The 25871-nt window shown below is 34.4% G+C and overlaps 1 protein-coding gene across 1 annotated transcript in view; it reads right to left on the bottom strand.

The window, feature by feature from the left end:
* CFAP47 (cilia and flagella associated protein 47) overlaps nucleotides 1–25871 on the bottom strand; it is a 276161-nt gene that overhangs the window by 54676 nt on the left and 195614 nt on the right. Inside the window, exons 54-57 of the mRNA XM_090123944.1 lie at nucleotides 24378–24489; nucleotides 17800–17904; nucleotides 14278–14434; nucleotides 8839–8934 (exon numbers count right to left, since the gene is read on the bottom strand). Coding sequence (XP_089980070.1) covers nucleotides 8839–8934; nucleotides 14278–14434; nucleotides 17800–17904; nucleotides 24378–24489 — 470 coding nt within the window. The remainder of the gene's footprint in view (nucleotides 1–8838; nucleotides 8935–14277; nucleotides 14435–17799; nucleotides 17905–24377; nucleotides 24490–25871) is intronic.

The following is a 25871-nucleotide window of genomic DNA, read 5'->3' as shown; positions in this document are numbered from 1 at the left end:
ATGGGTGGAGGAGGTAAACAAAAGAATGTATAGAGCTCTGGAAAACATACAGAAGAAAATTATGTGTTTGCCAGAATAATTATGGATTTACATGTGGGATTTTTTTTTTCTTTTTTCACAAACAAGAAAAAAAGAAGATGCTCAAGTTTGACATACCTGGGTCTGTACTACATTGCACTAAATTCCAAGAGATTCCAGGAACAGCTCGTTGTTTGCAGTCTCCTCAGTATATCACTCCGACAAAGTATCAAGGATTTGTCCAATAGTCTAACAGTTGTCTTCTAAAAACCTATACACAGTGACTCCTCATACTGTCACTGAAGCCTGAACTATGGAAAATGTGGGATACTATTTAGGATGAGACAGAAAAGGGTCGGAGTAGTGATCAGAACATCATACTGAAATAGACACACAAAAAGCTTTAAAGCTGTGAAATAAAACTTTTAAAATGAAGCTGAAGCACACTTCAGCACGGCATTTAAATTGAATTCTGATTAAGAGAAATCTTAAGAAAGAGAAATCTAATGACAGTTGGACTAGATGATCTTGTAGCTCCTTTCCAACCTTGTTATTCTATGATTCTAAGGATTAACTGTTCATTGATTTTGAAGCTTGAGAAGAGCTGTGTTTCCACTATGACTAAAAATTGTGATTTAGGTACGGAGTACATACTACCTATGGAATTTGACTTTCACTTAGCTTTTTTTCTGATACTTGAGACCCGTTCTTCATTTCAGTCTAAAAGGCCATTTCTTCTTTAAGAAAACAAACAATCAAACAAAAATCAATGAAAACATTTTACAAAAAAAGCTCTAGACAAGCTCATTGTAGGAAAAAAGTGAACATTAATTCAACACTGTAGCTATCAAGTGCTCTTAAGGCATAAAACTTCTGTGTTGAAAATTTAGTTTCAATACTGCCTTGTAGTGTTTATGCCTTGAATAGTTAAAAAATAAATGTAAATTGTCTCTTTTCTTGAGGACAAAATGTAGTAATAATAATAAAAAAAAAAAAATTAAAGTTAAAACCAACAAGTTCTTCCTCCTTTCATTCCTAACAACTATCTTGTGAAAAATATCAAATTTTATCACAATCTTCAATTTTCAAAACTCTTACGCAAAAGATTCATCCTCTTTCCTAAATATATGTCCTCATTTAAATATACATTACTTTGAGGTAGTGTTTTCAAGAACCTTAGAATGGTCTTCAGCCTCTCCTTTAAGAAGAAAATCTACATACTTTTTCTGTCTTTCTATCTACTTTGCAATTAATATCAGTATCAGAAGAGGTTTGTTTGTTTGCTTTTTGTTTAGTCTGCTGTCCACTTTCAGCAGAATTAGACATAGGTCTCTAACACACCTTCAGTGCATTGTGAAACTCATCTGGATAAATAAGGACATTCAACTTAGACATGGCAGTGAAGCAAAAGCTACAGCATACTGAAAAATTATCCTTCTCTATCAGGAAGCTGCTGGCTAGTTTAGAGATGGCTGGAAACAATCATTAGATGGTAGTTGGCATGAAGCATTGATGTGGAAGAATCTTGCACAGATGAATTCAAAGGAAACAGAGACATGTTGTGGAGGGCAGGAATAACAGATATAAGACCAAACTCTAGAAAATCAAGCTTTCTTTAGGCCTGCTTCTTGAGTACCAACTTGTTCGATACTGCTGATAATTGTCACACTGTACATGTGTGGCTGGCAGTAGATTAATGCAGATAATTTAACTGCTAATTTAGGGCTAGACATAGGTTTAATGTCTATTTACAGATTGAAAGAAAAGTGTCTCTGGAGTTTTCAGTGGGTTCAGTAGCTAAACAGATCAAGATTAGAAGCAAGAACCAAGAAAAGAGGGGGAGAGGAAGTAAGTAATTGTATCTTAGTGAAGGACACATGGCTCCATGTTGTCCACTCACAGCTGTTACCAAATAGATTAGCAGCAATATGCTGTAGAATTAATCATCTTTTCATTTTCTAGTTCTATTGAAATTAAGGGAGATAATCCCTTATCAAATTCTAAAATACAGTAGATGTTTTTAAGTAGAGAAATAGGCTAAGATGAAGTTAAATAACAGCCTCCTGGGAGACCAATTCACATAGTTTAAATGCTCTGAAGTGCTGTACTTCAGATGCTCAATAACAAGCCATGAGATTCTGATGAAACGTACTGCATGGTCTGAATTAAATCTATGAGGCAATTATACATTTAAAATCTGTTTTCCATCATAAATCTACTAATGGGAAGACTGTACAAAAGATGAATTTCTGTTATCTTTCCTGAAGATCATTTTTCTCCCTCTCTCTCCTTTTACAACATCAGGAAAGCATGCTGAAGTAGATAAATCATTTCCAAGTTAATGTACTGTTCTACTCTTTGAATTCAAGGGATTGTTTTTAAAAGAACAACAACCAGCTATCAACACTTTTTATTGAACTTATAGTATTGCATTTCACTTTATTCATCCTAAGTTATTTCACTAAAACAGTTGCCTGGGTTTGAAAAAAACAAGTAACGATATGCCCATCCTGTATAATTTGTAAACAAAGGTAAAAATAATGCCTTTAACAGACTGTAAGTATATACAATATATGCCCTGAAGAAACTCCAGAAAACTACAAGGAATAAACATGAAGTCTTAGGGTTAACTGTACCAGGGTACTTTCCTGTTTTGTTGTACCAGTATATAAAGCAAACATTTTGGTGCTGAAAAGAATCACAGAATCACAGAATTGCCAGGATTGGAAGGGACCTCAAGGATCATGAATCTCCAACCCCCCTGCCACATGCAAGGCCACCAACCATCCCACCTAATGCTAGACCAAACTGCCCAGGGCCCCATCCAATCTGGCCTTGAACACCTCCAGGGACGGGGCATCCACAGCCTCTCTGGGCAGCCTGTTCCAGCACCTCACCACTCTCTCTGTAAAGAACTTCCCCCTGACACCCAACCTAAATCTCCCTTCCCTCAGCTTAAAACCATTTCCCCTTGTCCTGCTGTCACTCACCCTTTCAAAGAGTTGATTCCCCTCCTATTTGTAGGCTCCCTTTAGGTGCTGAAAGGCTGCAATGAGGTCACCCCGCAGCCTTCTTTTCTCCAGGCTGAACAAGCCCAGCTCCCTCAGCCTGTCCTCATAGGGGAGGTGCTCCAGTCCCCTGATCATCTTTGTGGCCCTCCTCTGGACCCTCTCCAACAGCTCCCTGTCTTTCTTGTACTGGGGGCTCCACACTTGGACGCAGTACTCCAGATGGGGCCTCACAAGAGCAGAATAGAGGGTAACAATCACCTCTCTGTCCCTGCTGGCCACCCCTCTCTTGATGGAGCCCAGGATCCCATTTGCCTTCCGAGCCGCAAGGGCACACTGCTGGCTCATAAAAAAGTATATATAAATCATTAACCCTATAAATCCCACCACTTCTAATTAGCTTTTCCTGATAAGAATATTTTTGAGCAGAATCTAACCTGCTAATTCTCAGTCAGCTTTCAGAAGTGCCTTAAAATGTGACACAAAAATGTTGCTCCTGATTATCAATTTTCTCCATGTGAGGAAAGCCTTGAATGTATTGAGATTTTAGGGAGCTCTCCAGAGTTTCCCATGCTGACAGTAGAGACAATCTGCACTCAAGAATGCCGCCAGCTGGAATGCACTGACTTTGGCAGCATATGCCTCTGGAGAAAAATATACGGCTTAGGCTGTATCACTGCTGTAGTCACATCATGTTCCAGTACTGTTATCCTTTTAAATAAAGTATGCTTCTCCAACAGCTATAGCATTAGATCACTGCTCTTACAAAGTTTTCACATGGTTGGGAGATGTAAGTCAGGGTGATTCAGCCACCAGGAATTTGCCCTGTACATGGAGTAGGAAGGAGTCCTATGCCTCTCTCTTGTTAGAAATTTTACAATGCAAATCTGCATCTAAACAAGCTTCTGAGTTCCACACTGGCACTTGTCAGAATCAGATAAGATGCTAGCTCGTGGTTTAGACAAGACTACAGCCACTTACATAGGCAAAAATGGCCAAGATGACAGAACATTATTGACATGAATGCACTCTGAGAAGGTTGCTACTTTGTGGTGAGCATAAACAATCACTTCTTTATGAGCATGAGCATCTGTGTTGAAGTTCACCTGCCTGTGATGCAAAGACTAATCAGGCACATCACAGGTCCTCAATTTTGAATTGATTTTACTGAGAAAGTTACTAAGGTGTGAGATATTATCTAAGTCTTGAAAGATAAGAAAAGTTTAAAAATGCATACAGAAATGCAGAGATGGTACCAGCAGCACAGGGGCTCAACAGGAGACAACAAAAATGAAAAGATGCAAAAACTCAAAGGGAAGAAAGCACAGCTGGCAACATCGTGCATCAGTACATTCCAAGAAGAACAGAAGAACAGCAGCTGACCTTTCCCCAGATGTCTGATATCAAATCAGGTAGCAGAGATACATCATGTATCTCACTGGGAACATTGAGCAAATTAATACTTAGTGAAGTTACATATTAGTCCTGGTTATCTACTACATGGATTAGTGAATAAATTGAATCTGTGTATTCTTAAGTGGCACACATCCTGATTGCAGGATCTCTATGCACACTAACAGATGTCTTCCATGAGTCTCATCATCCTGATCTGAAGTCAGACAGACATCTAACACGAAGCCTTCTGGCACTGATTTTACCCAATCATGAAATACTTAATGAGACAATCAAAGAGAAAGCTCAAGCCAAAAATCTCACCCGTAAGTTTTAGAGTGAATTAGGTTCAAGCTGTTTTATCTAGATTTACATAATTTCCAAATTGCTTGCCTAAAGAAGGTACTCAAATTCAATATTAGTTACTGTCATCACTCCAGGATAACAAAGTCTGCTCTCTACTTAAAATCTTCCTCACAAATAAGTCTAGAATAAAAGTTATTTACACTTTGTAGAAGATATTCAAGAAAATCTAACTCAAGAACCACAAATTCTGTCTTTCCACATACTAGCATATTCACCACAGGCACTAGAGGTCAGTCTCATGGACAATGAAGGCTTTTTATCTAGAACTGTGCTGTGTACTTTTTCAGAAAGAATCTTGTGTAGCACAAATCATGTATTCCAGCTTATGACCTACACGCATGAGTTTTATAGCTACTGAACAGTTTTACTGCAGAAAATTAAGCATGATAGTTTCAAAAGATGAAAATTTAGGAAGTAAGTAAAGATTAGAAAAAGAAAGAAAATTGAAACTAAATAAAACTAGTAAATACTCATCAGAAAATAGAAAGTCTTGATTAGATGAAACAGAAGAGTTAGACCAAGGAAATTTGAAGGAAATCTGGCAACCAAATCCTCCAGCAAATCAAAGGAACTTTAATTCCATCAGTTTCCCTATGAAATCTTGTTTCCCCGAGAAACTGTGTGCCAAAAATAGAAGTGTTGAATCTAAAACCTCCAAAAGAAGGGAAGTGTTTTTTAAATGAATTTCCCAACTGTTCTCCTTTATTTTATTATGGTTTTCAACAAAGTCTCTCCATCTGTGGGTAAACTGAATTCTTTTTGAAAGTAGATCAAAAGATGTGCTTCATTTACTCAGAACTGCATAATGCATGAGATCAGGCCTGAAAGAGACATATAGAAAACCTCCATAATGCATGTACTTTAGATGTTGGGTCATAAGCATCCATTTTGGTCAACACATCCACCACTGTTGTCTCACTGAGACTCTTATAACTGAATAATCTCAGCAATTCAGGAAGATATTTCTTTCTTCTCCAGCTAATTTCACTATTAATAACTGCTTCTGAAGGTAAAAACAGGGAACAATTTTGAATACACATTTTTTGTTTTGTCTTTTTATTGCTTGAATGTCCCTTTCCTATGGGTTCCGTTATATGAATACTGACTGCTTCCTGACACAACCTTGGATGTAGGATATAAAGTAGAAAATTATTCCATTTTGCCAAAAGTGACTAACGCATGTCTTCCAACTTCATTTCAAAATATTCTGCTAGAATGGAGAACTATTTATCATAGATCAATTTTCTAGCTCTTTCAGTCATTTTGTGATAATGAAATAATTATAAAAGAGAAAGAGAGGGAATGTACCTACAGACTAAGAAAACTGGGAAAACCAAGTATGTTATTTTCATTGTCTTTCCACCTTTAAAAGCAATCACAAGTGAAAAAAATACAAAAGGTTATGCAGAATTACTAAAAGAAAAAATAGATGCAAATAAATACAGAAATAAAGGACCTGTCTTGAAAACTGACCTTTCAGGAAAATGGCCTGGAGATGTGAACAGAATTTATAACCTTTCTTAGTTGGAATTAGTTTAAAAGGTAAATTATCCATAATCATAGCAGACTGCACATCATAAAAAGTACACTAAAATGCTTTTGCAATTATTGCCTAATAAAGTATGAAACAGTAATAGTAGTAAGCTTCTGAAGTGCACACACAGAATTTTAGTATCTCAAATTTAATTGCCAGGCAGTTATTTGTTGACCTTACAGAGCATACATTCATTGAGTATATATTAGTCTGCCTTCCTTAGTACTTGGGAAAGTTAATAAATACATTTATTTTACACTATAGAAACGTTAGAAGGCAAAAATGAAATACATTCTCATAGAGATCTCAATAAAAAAGGGAAGGAAAGAGATGATCATGCAACAAGTAAAAAGGCAGCATTAAAATGCAGAAGTTTCTAAATACACACTACAAAGATTATGATGAAATGTGAAGAGAGATATCTAAAAAACTTGGTTTTGATAACTGTCCCCTTTGCTGTTCTTGTTTGATGCTTCAACAAGTCATTCACAATAGTCAAATTTCTTGATGTCCTGGAACATCTTTGAGTTATGCTAAGCCATAATCTGCTAAGACTGAAAGTCAAATAGAAAGCAGGATCATAACCTCACTATCAGGACCATGTAAGCTACAGCAGCCTGTGTTACTGGGGAAGAGTCATAAGCAGAGCAGCTTGTATTTTTATTTATTTATTTATTTATTTATTGAAAAGGTGTGTGGAACATAAATTTAAGCCTACTTCACTATTTCTGAATTTCTACTTTCAGTCTTTGCATTGGTCAAAATAGGTAGTGAAGCAACACAAGTAATAAACTAGCAGCAAGCAATCAAGTTTTTTTCCACAAGTGTACATAAGTACTCAAGTACATAAAATGATGTAGTAATCATATTCTGGCAAATATAATCAGAAAAATATTTGATTTCAAAATGTTTTCATAGTATTTTTAGGTAGGTAACAGCGCTAAAGCAGTTTTTCTAAAACCTGTACCTGATTCACATTTCATCTATTGCTTATGTAAATTTTTACTTCTTATTCTAAATTCTTCTTGTTATATCCCTCTGAAATAATGCTGTGACATAGGAAGTTTCAAAGAGGGAAAACAAAAACAGTTTGCAACATTCCCTTTAACAGAAAGGTGTACTAAGGTATAACTTCAGGAAAACCACACTATTTGGCAAAGTTTTGAACAAAAATGAAAACAAGTAATCCTCTTTTCTTTTTTCTAACTCATGTCCTTAATTCGAGTAAGATATCATCTCTTTGACAAAAATGATACGGCTATTCTGATATCTATATTAACATGCAATTCCACAACAGAAAGAAATGGATACAACAGATGCAATTGTATGAGATACTACCAAAGCAGAATTATATATTTAATATATGGTTTAAGATATGAATACCATCATATACATCCTAACATATAAAATCTGTAAAATTTCGGTAAAATTACAACGCTAAGGGTGATTAACTACTACTTCTTCTATCTCAGATCAGATGTGTTTGAAAATATCATATAAAATCTAACTCAAAACATCTGTGCAAATGATTTAATTCTTTCCAGACAGTTCAAGTTAATAATTTCTAGATTTTATTGTCATGTTTGAAACTACCACAAGCAACATAGGAAAATAGAGAAAATGGTAATTTTCAATGAAAACTGTATTCAAAGGACAGGCAAGTCTGAGGAGGAAAATTAACATATCAAAATAATTGTGAATTCTTATTTTGCTTTCTGTAAGTTCAGTAAAATGTAAAATGGTCATCAAATGCTTAACACATTTATTACTGTGATTTCTTACCCCTTTCTTTTACCCTTACCTGACTCTTCAAACAAGCAAACATTTTGTTTTAAAAAGAATTTCTTACTAATTAGATGTTTTTCCTTTCTGGTGATTCAAGTTTTAGGAAACAGTAACTTAGTGTGGGATTTCCTAACAAAGAACTTTAAGGAAGCTGTTCAGTTTAAATTTAATTCAGAATTTTAACAATTGCTTTCTTCTACATGATAGTTCTAAAATACAACTTTACTTATTTGAATTTAGTCTCTTAATTCAAAACATTTTCTAGGAATGCATCAAGACCGCATTACTGTATGGGCTCATTCACCTTTATTTATCATAGATATAGTACATACTATGGGGTCAGGCTACAGCCCTCTTGTTTCTTTTATGCATCATCATTATTCCTACAAACATTTGTAATCTGATGGTTAAGACATTATTTATAAAAGAATTCATTTTTCAAAAGTCTAAGCAAATCATTGCAGAGGTAAGAGAAAAATAACCATCAAAAATAAACAAAACAAACATGATAAGAATTTTACTGGATGCACCTCTGATTTATTTTTAATTTTTTAAGTAAAACAAACTTCAGTTACATTGGGCTAATTCTTATTTTTATGTAAGTCAGATTCAGTGCATTAAATGGAAGAACTGTTCTTAATAAAACACTGAATTTTATATAAACTCTAGACTTGATGGACCATAAAAGATCACACTTTGTAAAAATTTCCAAGTATAATTCAGTAAATTACATACCTTGTGTATTTTTGAGTAAGAGGTGGAAAGCAGATTTCTTACTGGTTGACTCAGAAAGAACAGATGCACTGAGATAACAGCTGCACTGCTCCTGATCTAATGAGAAGAAAAACAAAAACAATCCAGATTCAGGGAAACTCATTTAGAAGTTAAAAGTGTTTTAACATTTTCCCTAACAAGAGAGATTCGAAGATGGATATTTTAAAAAATACATTTGCAAATGGGAAGATAAGTAGAGCTACCATATGGATTTTTTTTTTCTTAAATGTATTTGAAATACAACACTCTACCTAGAAAAGCAAAGATTAAATCATTTGCAGTTAAATAATATCCAGATAAGCAAAGAAACTTTTTTAGATACCAAAAACAATGTACATTTTATAAGTCTCAATCTTAGTTTGGAATTTTTTTGTGTGGAAATGAGATGACTGAACCACCATGCATGAAATCCTCTCTGGGAAATAAAGCAAGTCTTGATAATCAATTATATGAGACAGCTATTTTAATATCACTGTGCATATGCCTGTACCAAAAGCAACACTGTATACTGCCACGGATATTGGTTTTGATAAAGCAGATAAGATTGGATTCCAAAAGGGAATGAATTTCACATACCCAACTCCTAATTATCACTGTAACTTTAATATTTTATTTGATCATGGCTCTTCAATCTTTGAAGTGAATGCCCTCTAAAAAACAGTTGCAGTTTTCTTTGTTAAACTTTAAAATATACTCAGTCCATTGAAAACATTAAATTAAATTACCCATGTCAAATGAAATAAAGTGTTCTAGACATTAACTAACCACTAGTACCTAGGGGCAATTGTTACAGACTTTGTGGTTGAGTCTTCACTGGCAATTTCAGTACTATAAATCATATATTAGTTTTGCTGCTTCTATAAAATCTTGGTAGAAAAATTTCATACTGATGTTCCCACAGCAGCAATTACATTCAACTTGAAACAGGTGAACTATTATAAACCATCTGCAATGAGTTCACATATTCCGTAACTTTGATTACTGGTTCAAACTGGGACAAATTACATCCTGTCAGGTAAGTATTACTCCCACAAGCATTCTTAATGTAGACATGACTGTTTATGTAAGAGTAGCAGATTTAAGCAACACATATGTATAAAGTTCCCAGGAAGAAAAATTCTTGTTCACAATTGCTATCAGGTCCACAATTTCATACCTTCATCAAAAGTTTTCTAATGGTGAGTCGTTTTACTTGTTCTGTATTTATCCAAAATAAAACCCTCTTTGCACTAAAATATCATTCAAAATTCACAGAACCGTTTCTGAAGAACAGTGCTCTTGCGTTTGACTGATCTTCAGAAATGAAAATGACAGCTTCAGAAATGGTCCAGTATGCATTTCCTAATTAATTTTCTTTTCAATCCTAAACTATGCAATTCTAAACATATTTTTGTGTCTGCCTAGGCAAAAGATTGAAATCAAGATACAGCTAGTGTCTGAAACTTTCTTTAATGTTTTTTTCTTCTTTTTTAAAAAAGTAAATCTTTAAAAGTTTATGTTTGTTGTTTTACAATTTAATTGAGATGTTCTATTTTTATTCTTGCCACTCTGAAGCGGCGCATGATCTGAAATACAATTTCAGATCAAGATCAATCAAATATTTCATTCTGCATTCTGACTTGCTACTTTTTGCCAGTTTCCCCATTCTTCACTCTCTGGCCCCCAGTAACACTGTGAGAAGTTTATCATGGGACTAAATAAGGGAATGCATACAGTCACCTGATCGTATGCTAAAAATTTGGCTAAGATGTTTGCAGATGTTAGCTGCATGATTTTAAATTAATAAGCCTACAGGGTCAAGAGCTGTTCTCAGAGGAACTTTCAAAACTACTGTGAATTTGAGTTACCTGCTGACACAGCTATTTTTACTCTATGGATTTTTCAAGAAAAAAACAACAGAAAGTTTTGAGAATTACTAGGCTGTCACTGTCTCTTTAAAGATCAAGACTACATTTCTAGACTAGAACTCCTGTTTTTCTACTAAGTCAAATGGAAGGTTACTATCATTATGTTTGAAGCAATAATATTATCTTTCCTGATCTGTTTGTGCTTGATCCAAGAGCAAAAAATATGCACTTCATGCCAAATCAAATTAAAATGAAGTGTAGAGCATCACGGCATAGGTAAGAAATCTAGTTTTCTCTATAAAACAGGAATGCAAATGGTCTTCAAATACTGTTAATTTTTGGACATCTCATTAATAAACAGACACAAGGAAAATAAACAGAAAAAAAAGTTCAGAAAGAGAAAATTCAGAGCTACCAAAATTCAGTTCTTGGCAGAAAAGGAAGTGTACTAAAAGTAATGTATTTATACTAGGATTACATTCTCACCAGACAGATTAGCATTGTGGAGTGGCAAATTCATTCTTAACGTTGGAAAAAAAAAAAAAAAGCCAAGCAAATAAATTAGCTTCTACTGCACACTATGCTACCATATCTGTATTGCTATGGTATCTACAATATCTAAGTTTGTCTATTAAACTATAGCTTGACAACATAAAATTCAACTAAATGTATAAGTCATTATGGAAACTATTTTCCAGATCATGTAAAAACCAGAAATACTAAACAAAACATTGCATGCGGGATCAGATTTCTCCTTCTCTGAAAAGAAGGAAATAGGTGTTGTGGTAAATATTTATACAAGGAACAAACCATACAATGCACAAATTCTTCTAAAGACAGTATGAATGCTCTTATTATGATCAAAAACACACAAACAGTATTTACAGGTCACCAGCAGCAACTGAATTAGAAAATTAACATTATTAACATTACAGATTAACCTGATTAACAAATTGAAGACAGTTTTTAGAGGACAAGTACAGGTTTAGTTCCATAAAGATGACAGTATAAATTAATTTTCTCAAAGAAAATTCTTAATAACACCACAGATCACGTGTACTGATTTGTAAAGTAAAATGAAGACTGGAAACTTCTGATTCATAAAAGCCAGTATCAGTCTTCCACTAAGTTTGCTGCTTCTACACTGTCTTTATTAGTGAAAATCTCCCTGGGACAAGTTGATGCTCCAGTTAGAAAGATGACCACATTTTCATTAAAAAATTTATACAATGCAAATTCTAATGATGTCCCTTAGAACATCACAATTAGATTAAATCACAGTACATTTTAGTACCAATGTTTAAGCTCTGTGAAACATTTATGAAGATACTGCTTTGTGGAGAAGTTTGTCTGTTATTTTCTATTCTTGTATGAATAGCAGATTAGACTAGCTTTCTTAAAAATAATATTTAGTAGGAATAAAGTTGTAAATTGTGCTATTTGGCACTAGATTTATGCTCAAGCCACACAGGTTGCTTATCATAATCTTTCTTCTTGATGTACAAATCAGAATACCAGCTTCCATTTCACACTCTGCACTCAGTAATGTGCAGTGGGAAGCTTCATGTCATATATGAAATGCACATTTGCACTTCAGGAAATAACATAATCAATTAATTTCTGATCACATAGGGTGGGTTGCATAGCTAGAAATTCATAGTTCTTCTTATGTCTTGTCTGAGATACATATACTAAGCACAAAGGGGAGATGGAATGAGAAATACAAAGGAAGGAAGATTGCATTAGTAGTAATGTAAAAAGTTTATTATGTTCTCACCTGCCCCCAGGTTGATGAGCAAGAGCAATTAGAAAAAAGAGATATTCCAACAACTAATCAAGGTCCCTCTGGACCAAAAGTCTGCCACTTACATTGTCAGACACTGTACCCAGTTTACCTTACACACTGTGTCATTGTCCATATCATTCATAAAGGTGTGGATAATATGGGTCTCATTATCAGTCCTTGGGGTACAATATACATGAGCAGCAGAGGACCATCAAACTGCTGATCACTATCCTTCAAGACCAGTATTTCAGCCAAGCTTTCAACCTACTCAGCAGCCCAATCAAGACTGGACTTCAACAGCTTCCACATGAGAATGATATAGGTAACAGTGACAAAAGTCTTATTAAATCATAGTATATTGCACACTGCTCCCCCTCCATCTGCATAATTAGTTGTTTCTATGTGCAAAGCAATCAGTTTAGTCATTATTTGCAGTTAGCATATCCATTTGACTATTTCTGATTACCTTCTTGACTTTCATGTGCTTGGAAATGGAGTGTAATGTGCTGCACAGAGTACAAGAGGATGTGTCTAATTCTAATAACCCTACCAGGTACTGAAGTGAGACTGATCAACCTACCACTTCCTCATGCTTGCTCCTAACATTTTAAAAGAAAGGAATAATATAACTTTTTTCCATTTATCAGGGACATCTCCTGATCAACATGAATTCTCCCTCACAATCACACTGGCCAACTCTTTCATAACTTTATGAATTTTATCTGGACTTATGGATCTGAGTGCATAAACTGCTCTAAATAGTCCATGGCCTGTTGCTTCCCTATAAGCTTCTCGTCTCCATTTCAAACCATGTTAATACATGCCCCTTTGGCAGCAAGTTTTGACTGTTATTTGTTTTTCAGCTTCAGTTTAGTAACATTTAGTTGTATAACGCTAAAGAAATCGTACAGTATATGGTATAGATCTGACAAAATTAAAGTGTCATTGCAGATCTAAGCCTAGGGACCAACAAAAACACAAATACAGTACGACGTTTTTGGAAACGTATCATCAATTCAAAATGATGGCTCAGAAAATCTTACACCAGATTCTCAGAAGATCTCTGAGAAGTCTTTTTTATTCTCAGAATCATAGATCAAATAAAAATGGTGACCATGGCAAGCTTGTAAGAGACAATCTGATGTCTATTATTGCTATTGCAGGGAGACTTCATATGGTGGTGATTCTATAAGAGTTTATTTCACTAGCAGATTGGAGAACTGCTCTCAATTTTCTAGTTTGTGATGTAGTTCAAGTTTCTCAAGTCTTTGTATTTCTAATTCACATCTCAAAATTTGTAATTTATTCAAAAGCATGAATTCACTGCAACTAACAAACATGAATCTACATTTTTTTGAAGTTGCATTTCTTCACTTATTCTATGTACTACAAGCTTCAAATCACGGCATGACTCTAGAAAATCCAACTTAAAATTTACCTGTGCACATGTTTGACTTTGTTATTCTCTTATGCTTATGTTATTAATTTTGTAATTATGTTATTATGTTATTCTCTTATGGAATCTCCTGATGCCTAAATACTACAAGTGTAGTTCAGAATAAACAACCAGCTACATGTATACATGAGCGCAGGATACAAAAGGTTACAGGTTTATGTTATTTCTCAGCTCGCACAACATAGTGGGTGCATGTGAATGATATACAGTATACTTGTTGCCTACAAATGGAATGAGGCAAATGTAATTCTGTCTCACAGACACTGCTAATGAAGAAGCTTACCTCTTCCAACCCAAAAACAATACTGTACCTTTTAGCATGACATCTACTAACACATTTTCAGAAGTTGGATTTTTGAAGGTTATGATGACAGAAGAACCCTGGCCAATGTATGCATTTATGGTAGTTGGTTCCATCAACTGAGGTGGAAGACCAATCCCCGAAAGGTAAAAAATCCATTCTTTAATCTGTGGATGAAAACTGTGTCATTATTTATTATGTGACCAGTCAGAACTATACTATATACTAAGGCAAACTGTTTATTTCTTTCTTCTAGTATTCTATGCCTCTTTTCTGTTTTGAGTGAAGTGATTTTTAACACTTTGATTCTTTCTTCTTCCCTGAAGCTATCATGTACTCTAAGTATTGCTATCTAGAAATCAATAGTACTGTTGAAGATTTTTTATATGGGACTTTGGGAGATGTTTACATCTCCTTTTTGTATGTAATTTTCATGCTAGTCAGAGCTTCCACTGTAGTGAATGGAAAGATGTGAGTGATTGCAAAAGGGCAAGTCAAAGCACATATAATAGAAATTGAAAGGACATTAAACGATAAGTTTTCTTGGGAAGACACAGAATGAAGGGAAGTAATTCATTGATGGAGCAGCAATATAATGTTACTTGAAAGAAAAGAAAGAACATTAACAACTATATAATGAAGAAACTTAAACTGATGGCCTCCTTGGCCACCTGGACGTTTTGATGGCTCATGTTCAGCCAGCACCTCAAGGGCCTTTTATTTCAAGGCAACATTCCCATTACTCTTCTCCAAGCCTATACCACAGCATGGGTTTTTATGATCCAAATACAGCACCAGGGATTTAGCCTTGTTAAATACCATGAGAAAGGACTCTCTCCACCAATCTAGCTCACTCAGAGCCTTCATGCTCTCAAGCAGATTGAAAGTCCAGCTTAATCTGGTATTATCCATGATATCTTTATTGTTTTAGAAAGATTTACTTGATACAAGAAGAAAAAAGATTTTTTAACCTTAATGAAATAAACTTATTGGTAAAAGTCAGGCATGTCTGAAGTATTTAAATAAAAGTAAGGAAAAATAAAAGAGGAGAAAGCCTGGTTTTGTCAAGCTACTGGTGGGTATATACTGGCTTATAATTGATACATCTTACTAGCTAACAAAAAAAGGAGTCACAGTAACCACAAGTAAATAACTATCATATAACTATTATTACAAAATTCTTAATACAAGAGTTGTAAAAAGATACTAATCCAAAAATATTTTCCAGGCCCACTGTAAATTTGTGTGAACAACCTTGTTCACAGAAAGAAATTCTGCACTGTAATACTGTGAAAGGATGCACATGTTCCTATTTTGTGCAGCTGAGATTTAAAGATCAGATTTGAGCTTTGCTGCTGAAGGCTCAGGCTCACAGTCTGCAAATATGAAGGCTGTAACTTCAACTGCTCTTTATGACTAACAAGCAGAGACTTTTTGAACCCCATTGTTTCAAGTGCTGAGCACCTTTAAAACAATACTCTGAAGCTTTGTCAAACTGAGTTTTTAAAGAAAAAGCCAAAAAAAAAAAAAAATTAGAAGTCAGCTTGGAAAATAAAAGAACAAAAAATTACATAGATTTTAAGATAAGCCTATTTTGTCTGAACTGCGGTAACTATTTCCACTCAACCACTGTGTGACAGATCTCAAGATCATGAATGCTCAGTGCAAGAACTCAAGAGGAAAGAAATATATGTTTGAAAAAAACAACCTCAAAACTTAAGCAAATAACATGACAGGACTTAGGCTCATCATTATTCTAACATTACTTGCTACTATTAAATTCTTTACACTACACCTGAATTCTAGTGATGTGATAAGAGGATAAAAGAAATACATCAGATCTCTGGGCATGAGCTATGTTAATGCTGACATTTCTGTTGTCCCAGTAAAGTTGATTTCAGATTTCACAAAATAAGCACGGTGATTAGCACTAAACTCAGATTCATTTTGTGAAGAGCTTCTCGTGCAACTTGAAACTAGAAACAAATGAAGCAAGTGATATCACAGAGCAGTCTCTCTCAATCCAGCCAAGTACAACCAGAAACAGTTAAGGCTTATATATCTGTAAGTACTGTCATTAACTGATTTTTGATTAATCAGCTATTCAGCTTTGAGGTGGCTTAAGTGTCCATTCAGATATATTTAATCAGAGAAATCAAAAGAGGAAAATCAATGTAGATTACAAGTTGTTTGAGGCATCCACCACGAACAAGAAACATTCTTTGATAATGGTTGTTATAACTGCAAATATTCACTGTCAGTTATCAGTATAACTATTAGCAAACTACAGTAATCTAGAACTAATTTAGTAAGAATTGTAGCATTGAAAATGAATGGAAATTAACAAAATTCAAAAGACTCAGGCATAAATAGATCGCTAAAATATATATATTGAAAACATTAAAGGGACAAAGCAGTTAGAAAGACTGAGATACTTGGAGACTTGTGATTACTTGAAAGGAGATGCACTGAATGACAAGATTGAGGTGATAGGGCTCAGTTTGTTCCTGAAAGGTTTAAATGAATTATTTGAATGTTTTTTAACGTAGAGGTAATACTTCTGTGTACCACTACAAATCAGACAAGACAATAGCATTTCATGCTCTTGAACGGGTCTTGAACACATACTGTTCTCAAGAGGATTGCTGGCTCCTTGTCTTTATCATTAATAAGTATTTAAGAGGAGAGATCCTGAAAAAAATTGTGCTAACAGCACCTACAAGTAATCTCTCTTACGAATGCTTTAGCAAGGAAGAAATTACACCATTTCTATCACTGTTTATTTTCTTCATATAAAAAATGTCTTGTTGCTGTATCGCTTAAAACACTACTGAAAAGTTCTGGTAGCACTCAATTTGAATAATTCACAGCTCACTATTAAGATATTTGAGAGTCCAAAAAGAATAAAGAGAAGAAATGGTGTGCACAGGAAATGCTTCACTCAGCTCATGTGAGGAAATACTGATGTACCTATCATATTATCAATTTTTATTTTTGTTTCCAGATGCAATTTTCAGTCACCTAATAGGTCACATTGATGATTCATGTTTCTTAATTTAGTAGTTATTCATTAACAATCAGGAAAATGCACAGAGAAAAAAAAATGCCAACTCTTCTAAGATGCTCAAAATAAAAAATATTTTCAACCAACCTGAAAGGATTAAGTGTCAGATGTATGACCTTTAAAAGTTCATATCAGACTGAAACAATTCAAAGTTTTGGAAACGCATCAAGAAATTTAATTTCAGAGGCTATAATACTAAGAAATGCCACTGTGGCGGCACTAAATACAGACAAACTGTCTAACTACCAAGAAAGCTAGTAGTAGTATTCATTACTAATTCAAGATCCTAGTCCATTACCTCAAATTCTAAAACTGCAAACAGAACATCTTTGCATTTACTCTTTCATTATGCATCCAGCAATTAAATTTCAACTTGACCTTCAGATTGAAACCTTTACTGACATGCCTGTTAAAAATATTATCTATTCTGAATTCCATGTGTTGTGAGCAGCAAATATAGTACCATACCTGAGAACATCTGAAGGTTATTGATGCCTTGTGATTTCCGCTTCCTAGGGCAGATGGACAGAATTGCACAGGTACTTCAGTGGTGGAATGAGGAGCAACAATTATCTGTACAAATGTGAGATAGAAGCCAATGAAAGGAGGAAAGAACAAATTATTTTGAGTCAGTTTCTGTTTTGTGCTTTGTATTGACAGTGCTGATGTTTATGTAATTAATGTGTTCTACCAGATTCATTCTCTACTTTCCGCATACATTGGCTACTAAAGTAGCAAGTGTACTGCAGTAAACAATCTTAGTGGCAGTCACTGCACGTTCATTTATTTCCCAGAAACTGCAGAGCTGGTGTTACTGATTGCTCCAAGGTCATGGACAGCGGCTCTCACAAATACCAGTCAAACATGGCTTCAGTGTCTGAGCATACTGATGACGCTAAAAGGTTATCACATTGACCTCCAAAAACAAATTGCCTTATAGGGCAAATACATGTCAGGTTTCAATAAGCTAGTGTTTTGCCTCTCTTCCTCTTACCTTAATCTAAACTAATATTGGAAATGAAGTTTCTAGTTTTCTCTTCTTCTGAAGTACACTAATTGAGTCCCAATTGCATATGGAAAAGTAAAGTAGCTGAGTACAGTGGGGTCATAAATGTTTTGATGAACTAGATAAGAAGTGAAAGAATAGACTCATGAATAATAAAAATACTGATGCATTGACACAATGATCAGTTACAATCACTGAATTCACAACATCTGTGTCTATGTTTTGTAATAAAAACATCCTGGGTTTTTGTTATCACGCATATGTTTAAATGTCTGTGAATAAGAAGACATAAAAGATGATTGATTTGAATGGTTATAAAATGAATACAGTTTACAACTAATAAAGGTCAAAACATCACCTTACAATGGCTAGTGCTGAAAAGCCCTTTTATAAAGGAAACATCGTGCCTGAAAGAATAGGCCACCAAATAGCACTGAACATGAGTTACTAAAACAAGGGCTTCCACCAGCAGCCCCAACCCACTGCACCCACAGGCAGTAAGTAGAGTCATGATAGGGATTGAGTTCAGGGCCTCCTGTGGCCCCAGGACTCCTGAACACTTTCATGGCTCTCAGGCCAAGCCAGGGCCCTTGGTGGGTGTAGCAGGGAGAAGCATGCTCTCTTGGCCTGGGGCAGCAGCCCTTAACAAAGCCTCTGCTGCTCTTCCTCGCCACCATGTAGCTCTATGACTTCAGAGACAGACTCGGGCAGTTCTAATTTTACAGTTTCACTGCATGATAATCAGTGTTTCCGGAACCATAAGCTTGTGTGTCCCACAGACAGTACGATGCTCACTGCACTAGGCCCCCTCCTACTCCACTGTCACAGCACCTGCACTTCCAATCTGGGGAGCTCAGTGCTGCTGCATCGTCCACAGTTTATAAAATCTCGTATGTCCAGTAGGTGGATGATAACTTTAAAGCACATCTGTCATCAGCAAACAACCACCACCATCCTATGACTGCCACTTCTGCAAATCTTCTGTGTTACCCAGAGTAACAGGCCTGAAGGAAAGACACTTCCCACAGACTATCTCCATTTCCATCTGCCCAGGGTTCATTTAGAAGCTCATCATCTAACAAGAGCCTGAACAGCTCTTTTTGCAATGAGTTCCTGGGCATATTCAGTATCCAGAATTTTGAAAGATAATTGAAAGGTGAAAGTGAAAGAATTGAGGTGAAAAAATTTTTGTTTTGTTTCTAGGCTAGCTCCTATCTATGCTGCCTGAACCAATCAGCCCTATTTATGAAATGCAAATTTACAAATGGAGAAAGAATATTGATGAGTACCTCCTCCAAGATACTTCTGAAGGAAATGAAAAAGCACAGTAATAACAGGTTGTCGCAATATGAAAATACATGATTAAATTTGAACTGTAATTTTTAAACATTAATTTCACTAAGAGATGTATATTATTTGGAATAATAACTCCCCCATACAGATGAAAACAGATTGGAATTCCATTTTCAATAAGCATTAATTGACATATTATTGTCATACAGCACTGCTGTAACAAATCCAAGCACTGCAGTTATGATAATCCAGTAGCCAGACTACTTTGAAAACAGAAAAGGTTTTGATTTTTTACCTTCTATGTGTATGTTTAAATGTTTGGGTGTTTTTGTTTTTTTTTTCATATTACACAGTATCAAGAAAGTGATTTAAAATAATCAACTAGGTCAAAAAAAAAAAAAAAACATCTTTCTACTGAAAACTGAAGAATTGATTAAAAATTAGAATTGAGAAAAACACTAACATTCTAAAAGAAGTTCATACTTTGCCACAATTATTCAACAAAATAAATACATTCAACCAAATGAAATTTAATTTCATTTATACAAGCAAGTGTCTAACATAAACACGTGAAAGGGAACTGGTATCAGCGTCTTTCATAAAATCTCAGATACAAGTATTCAGATCGAGAAAATGAGCTGGAAAAAAAATTGAGCAACTACACATGCAATATTCCTGTTATAAATCCAATAAGAAAGTGAAATTTTACTTAAATATAGAGGTGAATCCTCTGCTCCACACAAGACAATATTCTCAGTCATTGACCAACTAATAAGTTTGTGCACTACAAGACTGCTCTCTTTTCTGCTAGCCCTCATTTGTCAAGTTAGCTGTTCTCAATTAACAGTTTCCTAGCTGATCAGGATGAAACACATTATTGTCAAGAGCTTTATGCAAAAGCTTTAGGTAAGTTATAACTTAGAATAGCAAATTGAAGACTTACAGTGAAATAATGTTTATATTTGGCAAATATAGATTTCATATTTGTAAGTGTCTTTGCATGTAGAAGTAACATCAGAAATAAAGGTGTGTATAAATACAACAAATATGTTTGTAAAATTGTTTGCATGTATTTACATATATAGAGTATTGGGGAGTACAGTAATATCAATGACTGAGAATAATCATCTGTTAAATGCTGGAAATGAATTCACATCCTCTAGAGACAGAGAGGACAGACATTAGGAAAGAAACCTAAAACCAGCAACCCAATGACAGTTTCCCCAGAAACTCATAATGTCCAATAATCAAAAACAAGTTAGGGATTTTGCTGCAAACTTATCGAAGTTCACTTCTGTTCCAATATTTGGAGAATCTGGTAGCATTTATAAAGGTTCTAAGCTAACCTATACAGAATAAGGCTGAAAAGAAGGGAGAAAAAAACAAGATGTAGATCATTTAAAAAAAAAAATCAAAAACACATTGAAGTTAAATAACATATTTTTTTTTAAAGATAATCAGGATGTCATGTTCCATATAAAGCAGTTATAGGTTTCACTTGCAAATATTTATCAGTTTACAAATAAGTAATGAAGCTGCTTCTAATTTACATGAAACTGTCCAGAGATTGAAAGGTTTCAGATTTTTTTAAGACTTCATTAAGGACCTGAAAGTTCAGGAATACTTGAGCATAATTCATTTGGATCTCAGGAAAGAGTGTCATTAATGAAGTACTTAAAATAAATTCGTTTAAATGAGAAATGTTAGTCAAAATTAGATTAACATTTTAGTTAATCTCCAGGAAATAGATTTTTCTCTCACACTTTTTTTTGAACCTGGGTCATTCTAACACAGCTCAATTCGAGACTGACAGCCCAGTCCATGGTTCTATATCATAAATGACATAACAAAAAATATGAAATACTAAAAGTACTGAACTACGCAGAATTCTAAAATGACTCTAATTCTCTTTACACATTATCTATTGGATAATCTCATTTTTCAACCATTGTTCAAATAATTTGTTCTTATGGTTGTGTTTCATCTGAGGGTCCCTCAAATCAGTTTAGCCTCAGAATGCTTATGTTTAAATAAAAGCATGGTTTAGAAAAACAGAAATAATTAAGATAGGAAACTATTGTGTTTCACAAAGAGGTAGAAATAGGACTAAAAGTAAAAGGACACATTCTGTGACCTGTTTATGATTACTATGAACCAATATCTGAAACACAGGTTACAGTTCATAAGAACAAGAAGTAATCTTTGGGAATCTAGAATCTAGGCTATCCTAAACCTACCATGTGACACATTCAGGGGAAGAAACAGGTATTTAAACCCCACCCTCCACCTTCAACATAAAAATTGAAAGAAAATTCAATAGCTCTCCAAACATGGCCTGCAATGGAATAAAATAAGGTAAAATGACAGATACACAAAATGAATATTAGGCAGTTGCTTAGAGCATATTGTCCAAAACTATCCTTTAACTGGAAGAAAAACTAATTCAAAAAGAACATTTCAAAAATTCAATGCATAAACTACACAGGTCACCCCAAAAGTAATATCTCTTATTTATTTCCATGGAAAATAAAACTGATACAAAGAGCACATTAGTACTATTTGATAGTGCAAATTCTCAGCTATAAAACACTATTTTTCATCACAATCACCATGAGCTGTGCATTTTTGCCAGCAACAAGCAAGAGTCTGCATGCCATGCTTGTAAAACTCTTCACCAGTGTAGGCGACCCAGTGTTGCTGGCACTACTGCTGAAACACACCATCATTGAGTCCACATCCACTGTTCAGTCTCCATCAACATTCAGCAAGGATTAATGAATGTCAGTGAATGCCGTTTTTTTCCACATGGAGGAATTCAGTGGCACACCGTTGCTTGGCATACACTTCTATATCAGACACCATTGTGTCTGCTGCCATCTCTAATACGGCAACAAAATGAGATATCGGTGGAAAGGTTCAACCTTTACTGCCATATAACCACCATCTGCCTCTGAGGCAGTGGGACATCATCATACAATAGGAGGCATTACTTTCAGAGCAGCCCTTATATATTTATTACTGAATATTCTATTAGAAAGTAAAGAAAAAATAAATAGCTGCTGTTAGTGTTGAATGTCTTTTCCTAAATAATGCAATGCAGTTACTGGTGATATGCAAATATCTAGTAATAAATTAGGAAACCTGAATAGAGAATATATTACTTTTTAATTTCCTGGACAAGGTCATATGCAATCCATATTCCAAAGTCACTATAATTAAATCTACTCCACTTCTTAGGCCAGTGACCTAAATATGACATGTATAATTCTCCTAGATGATTAATATAGTTCTCATCCATTATGTTTCTTAGTCATTACTTCCTATGTCAAATGATGAAATGATTATTAATACCACATGTCAAGACTGACATAATATTTGAAAATGTGTTAATAATCATGACATAAGAAATGGAGTAAAATAAGCACTTCACATACTATGTATGCAAAACATATGCAATTCAATAATTAAGTATGATTCTCTTCAGCTGTTGTCTTTAAGGCTACTATATTTCACACCAGAAGCTGTTCATTTTCCAAAAGCCAAAAACATACATATTATGGCTTTAGTGTATCACTCTCCTTTCTCTAAAAAATTAATTTACTATCTTCTCAGCTTTATTTTAGGACATTATTACAATATCAATGTCTGATTCCTGTGATCCTTATATCAGTTTGCACAAAAGTACCTGGTGTATTTATTGCCTGTATCATCTTTTTTTATAGATAGAATACTTATGTCTAAAACAGGTATAATTGCCATTTCTTTCCTTCCACAGAAAGTTCCTTCAATTTCCTTTTTTCTCAATAAATGCTCTGTATTCTTATGCTAATAAGAGGTTTCCCATATTCCCCTGCGCTAGAGTTTCCACACCTGTCTTTCCTTCCCTCATCTCCTCATCAAACAAAAGGACATAAATTCATTATTCAAAGAGTTCTCTGGAGGATCTTTTTCTTTCCTTGGGCTTATTCATTACTACACATGCTTTTTCCTTCTGGAGATAAGTAGTTTGCAACATGAACACAATGCATATCATTCAGAAGAGGGGAACAGAAAAAAATCAGTTTGTGTTCCTCTAAAGGTGTAGCCTTCTGACATTCTTTATAAAATGCAAAGATGCAAAAATGCATATTTTTATTTCATCATAACACTTATTCTGTGATTTAAATAGCAATGCCATATACACAAAAAAATTACTGGTTACTATTAAGCAGTAACCAATTGCCAGTAATTAATGTTATAGATTCAGGGTCCCAACCATCTAGCACTTTAGCCAAATTCAATGAAAATATGAAAATTCAGTCCATCCATACAAATCTCAGTTACTCCTTCAAAGGTCAAAGATACATCTTATCCTACATTAGTATTTTACCTTTTCAACTAAATATTTATCTAGTTATCCTGTTATAATACAGCTGGTTTGTTTATAATATCTCCTTCAAATGTTTTCTGGATATTATTAGCTATCAACACTGCACCCCTCTGTAAATCCATACCACAAAGCATTAAAAACAAACAAACAAAAAAAACCATGCAACTTTTTTTCCTTTTTGTATTTGCTTTCATCTTCAACCAACAAAATCCATAGAATACATGTCTGTAACATCTCTAATCCTTGAGATTATCCTGTGTATTCCTTCTACGGTATGATAAGCAATTTAATGCCTTTTTACCAGAAATTTTTCTTGAATTACTTTTGCAAAATCTTCTCAGTTGCCTTTTATTTTTTATTTTTTTTCAATCTACTTACATGATGCTTTGGATCAATCTCAGTTGAAAAATTGCTAGGATTGCTGTTAGCAATTTCTAGTTTCAGAGTTTCATGTGTAGGATTAAAGAGAGGTATGTAGAGAAGAACCCACCTGAAAAAAATATATGTATACAATGGCTATTATTAATTACAAACCTTCTTCTACTTCAGTCTATTATTAATTAATCATTTTATTTTTTGAAAATAAGTTCCTTTAAAACTAAGAATTATCCTTTATTGCAATAGTATTTCACCACTAGTGCAGACACATACTTAATATCATTAATGATTAATAACAGTAAAACAGTAGCAATAACCACTCTAATTCTTGGCCATCGTTAAGGGCTGAATTTGTCTCACTCAACTTCAGTTTCCAGGAATTTGAATTAAGTTAGTTGATTAAAGGGACTGTCTAGCTTCCTTAGTGCTTAACTGGAAGAAAAAAAATTTCAGAAACAACTGGTCTCAACCTAATATAAGTCAGTAAGATGTGAAATCACTTTTCATTGACTACAGGAGCAACTAAGATTTCATATCTTGAAATTGATGCCAAACTTCTAGATAGAAGAGTGATTAAATGAATCCCACTGCCTCTGGTACCTTCCCATTTATTTCTAGGCCCTAATTTGCACATTCATTTATAACTATTCTTTCTTAATTTCTATAGATCTAACTTTGGATTGAAACATATTAATCAAATAGTTAATTTAGAATGCCAAGGCCACCAAGAAAAAAAAAAAGGCTCCGAAAAGGAAGATCATTTAAGTATGCATTATTATTAAGTAGTCTATATATGGACTCAGTCTGCTTCATAAAAAATGCACTGGACAGAAATGAAAAGGTAATCAAATAACGATACCTATCCCACCTTCTGATCTGGGTGATGGCTTACACAAGAATCTTATAATTAAGTGGTTCAGTCAATGGCTTGTGATTTACAGCCATTAGGCAATCATCATTTTTGGTCATCATTTAACACAGATCTCAAAAAAAAATAAACCTCTATTTGAATGGAGGTGCTAATTGCTGTCCTCTCTTCTTCTGTATTGAATCAAAATCCATTTCATTTCATATAGTTGTTGAACTGATCATTACAGCATAATTATAAATCAGTTATACATGTAGATTATGTATTTTAATGAATTATGTGGCAGTTCCCAATGATTGCAGTAAGCTGAATGTGTTATGTTTTGAATCAGCTGGCATTCTATCTTATAGGTGGCCTTCATTTTCCAATAAGGAAAGAAACCAACACAAGATACTTCAAATAGGGAGCACAATTTAAAATATATATATATATATATTTGTATATATATATATGTGACCATAAATCACATTCTGGTTATAACACCAAGGGAGGTACAAAAGAGATTCAAGGTGAATCAGTGAAAACAGTAAACAAGAAAAGTTTGAAAAATGAGATACATATATTTGTTTTGTGGTAATTTATCTGGCTAATGGATATGCCTTCTAGCTGCGGCAGGTCAACTGCCA

This window comes from Phasianus colchicus, chromosome 1 (genome assembly GCF_987193195.1).
Source record: "Phasianus colchicus chromosome 1, bPhaCol1.hap1.1, whole genome shotgun sequence".
Classification (NCBI taxonomy): Eukaryota; Metazoa; Chordata; class Aves; order Galliformes; family Phasianidae; genus Phasianus; species Phasianus colchicus.
This window is presented reverse-complemented; position numbering and strand designations above follow the sequence as displayed.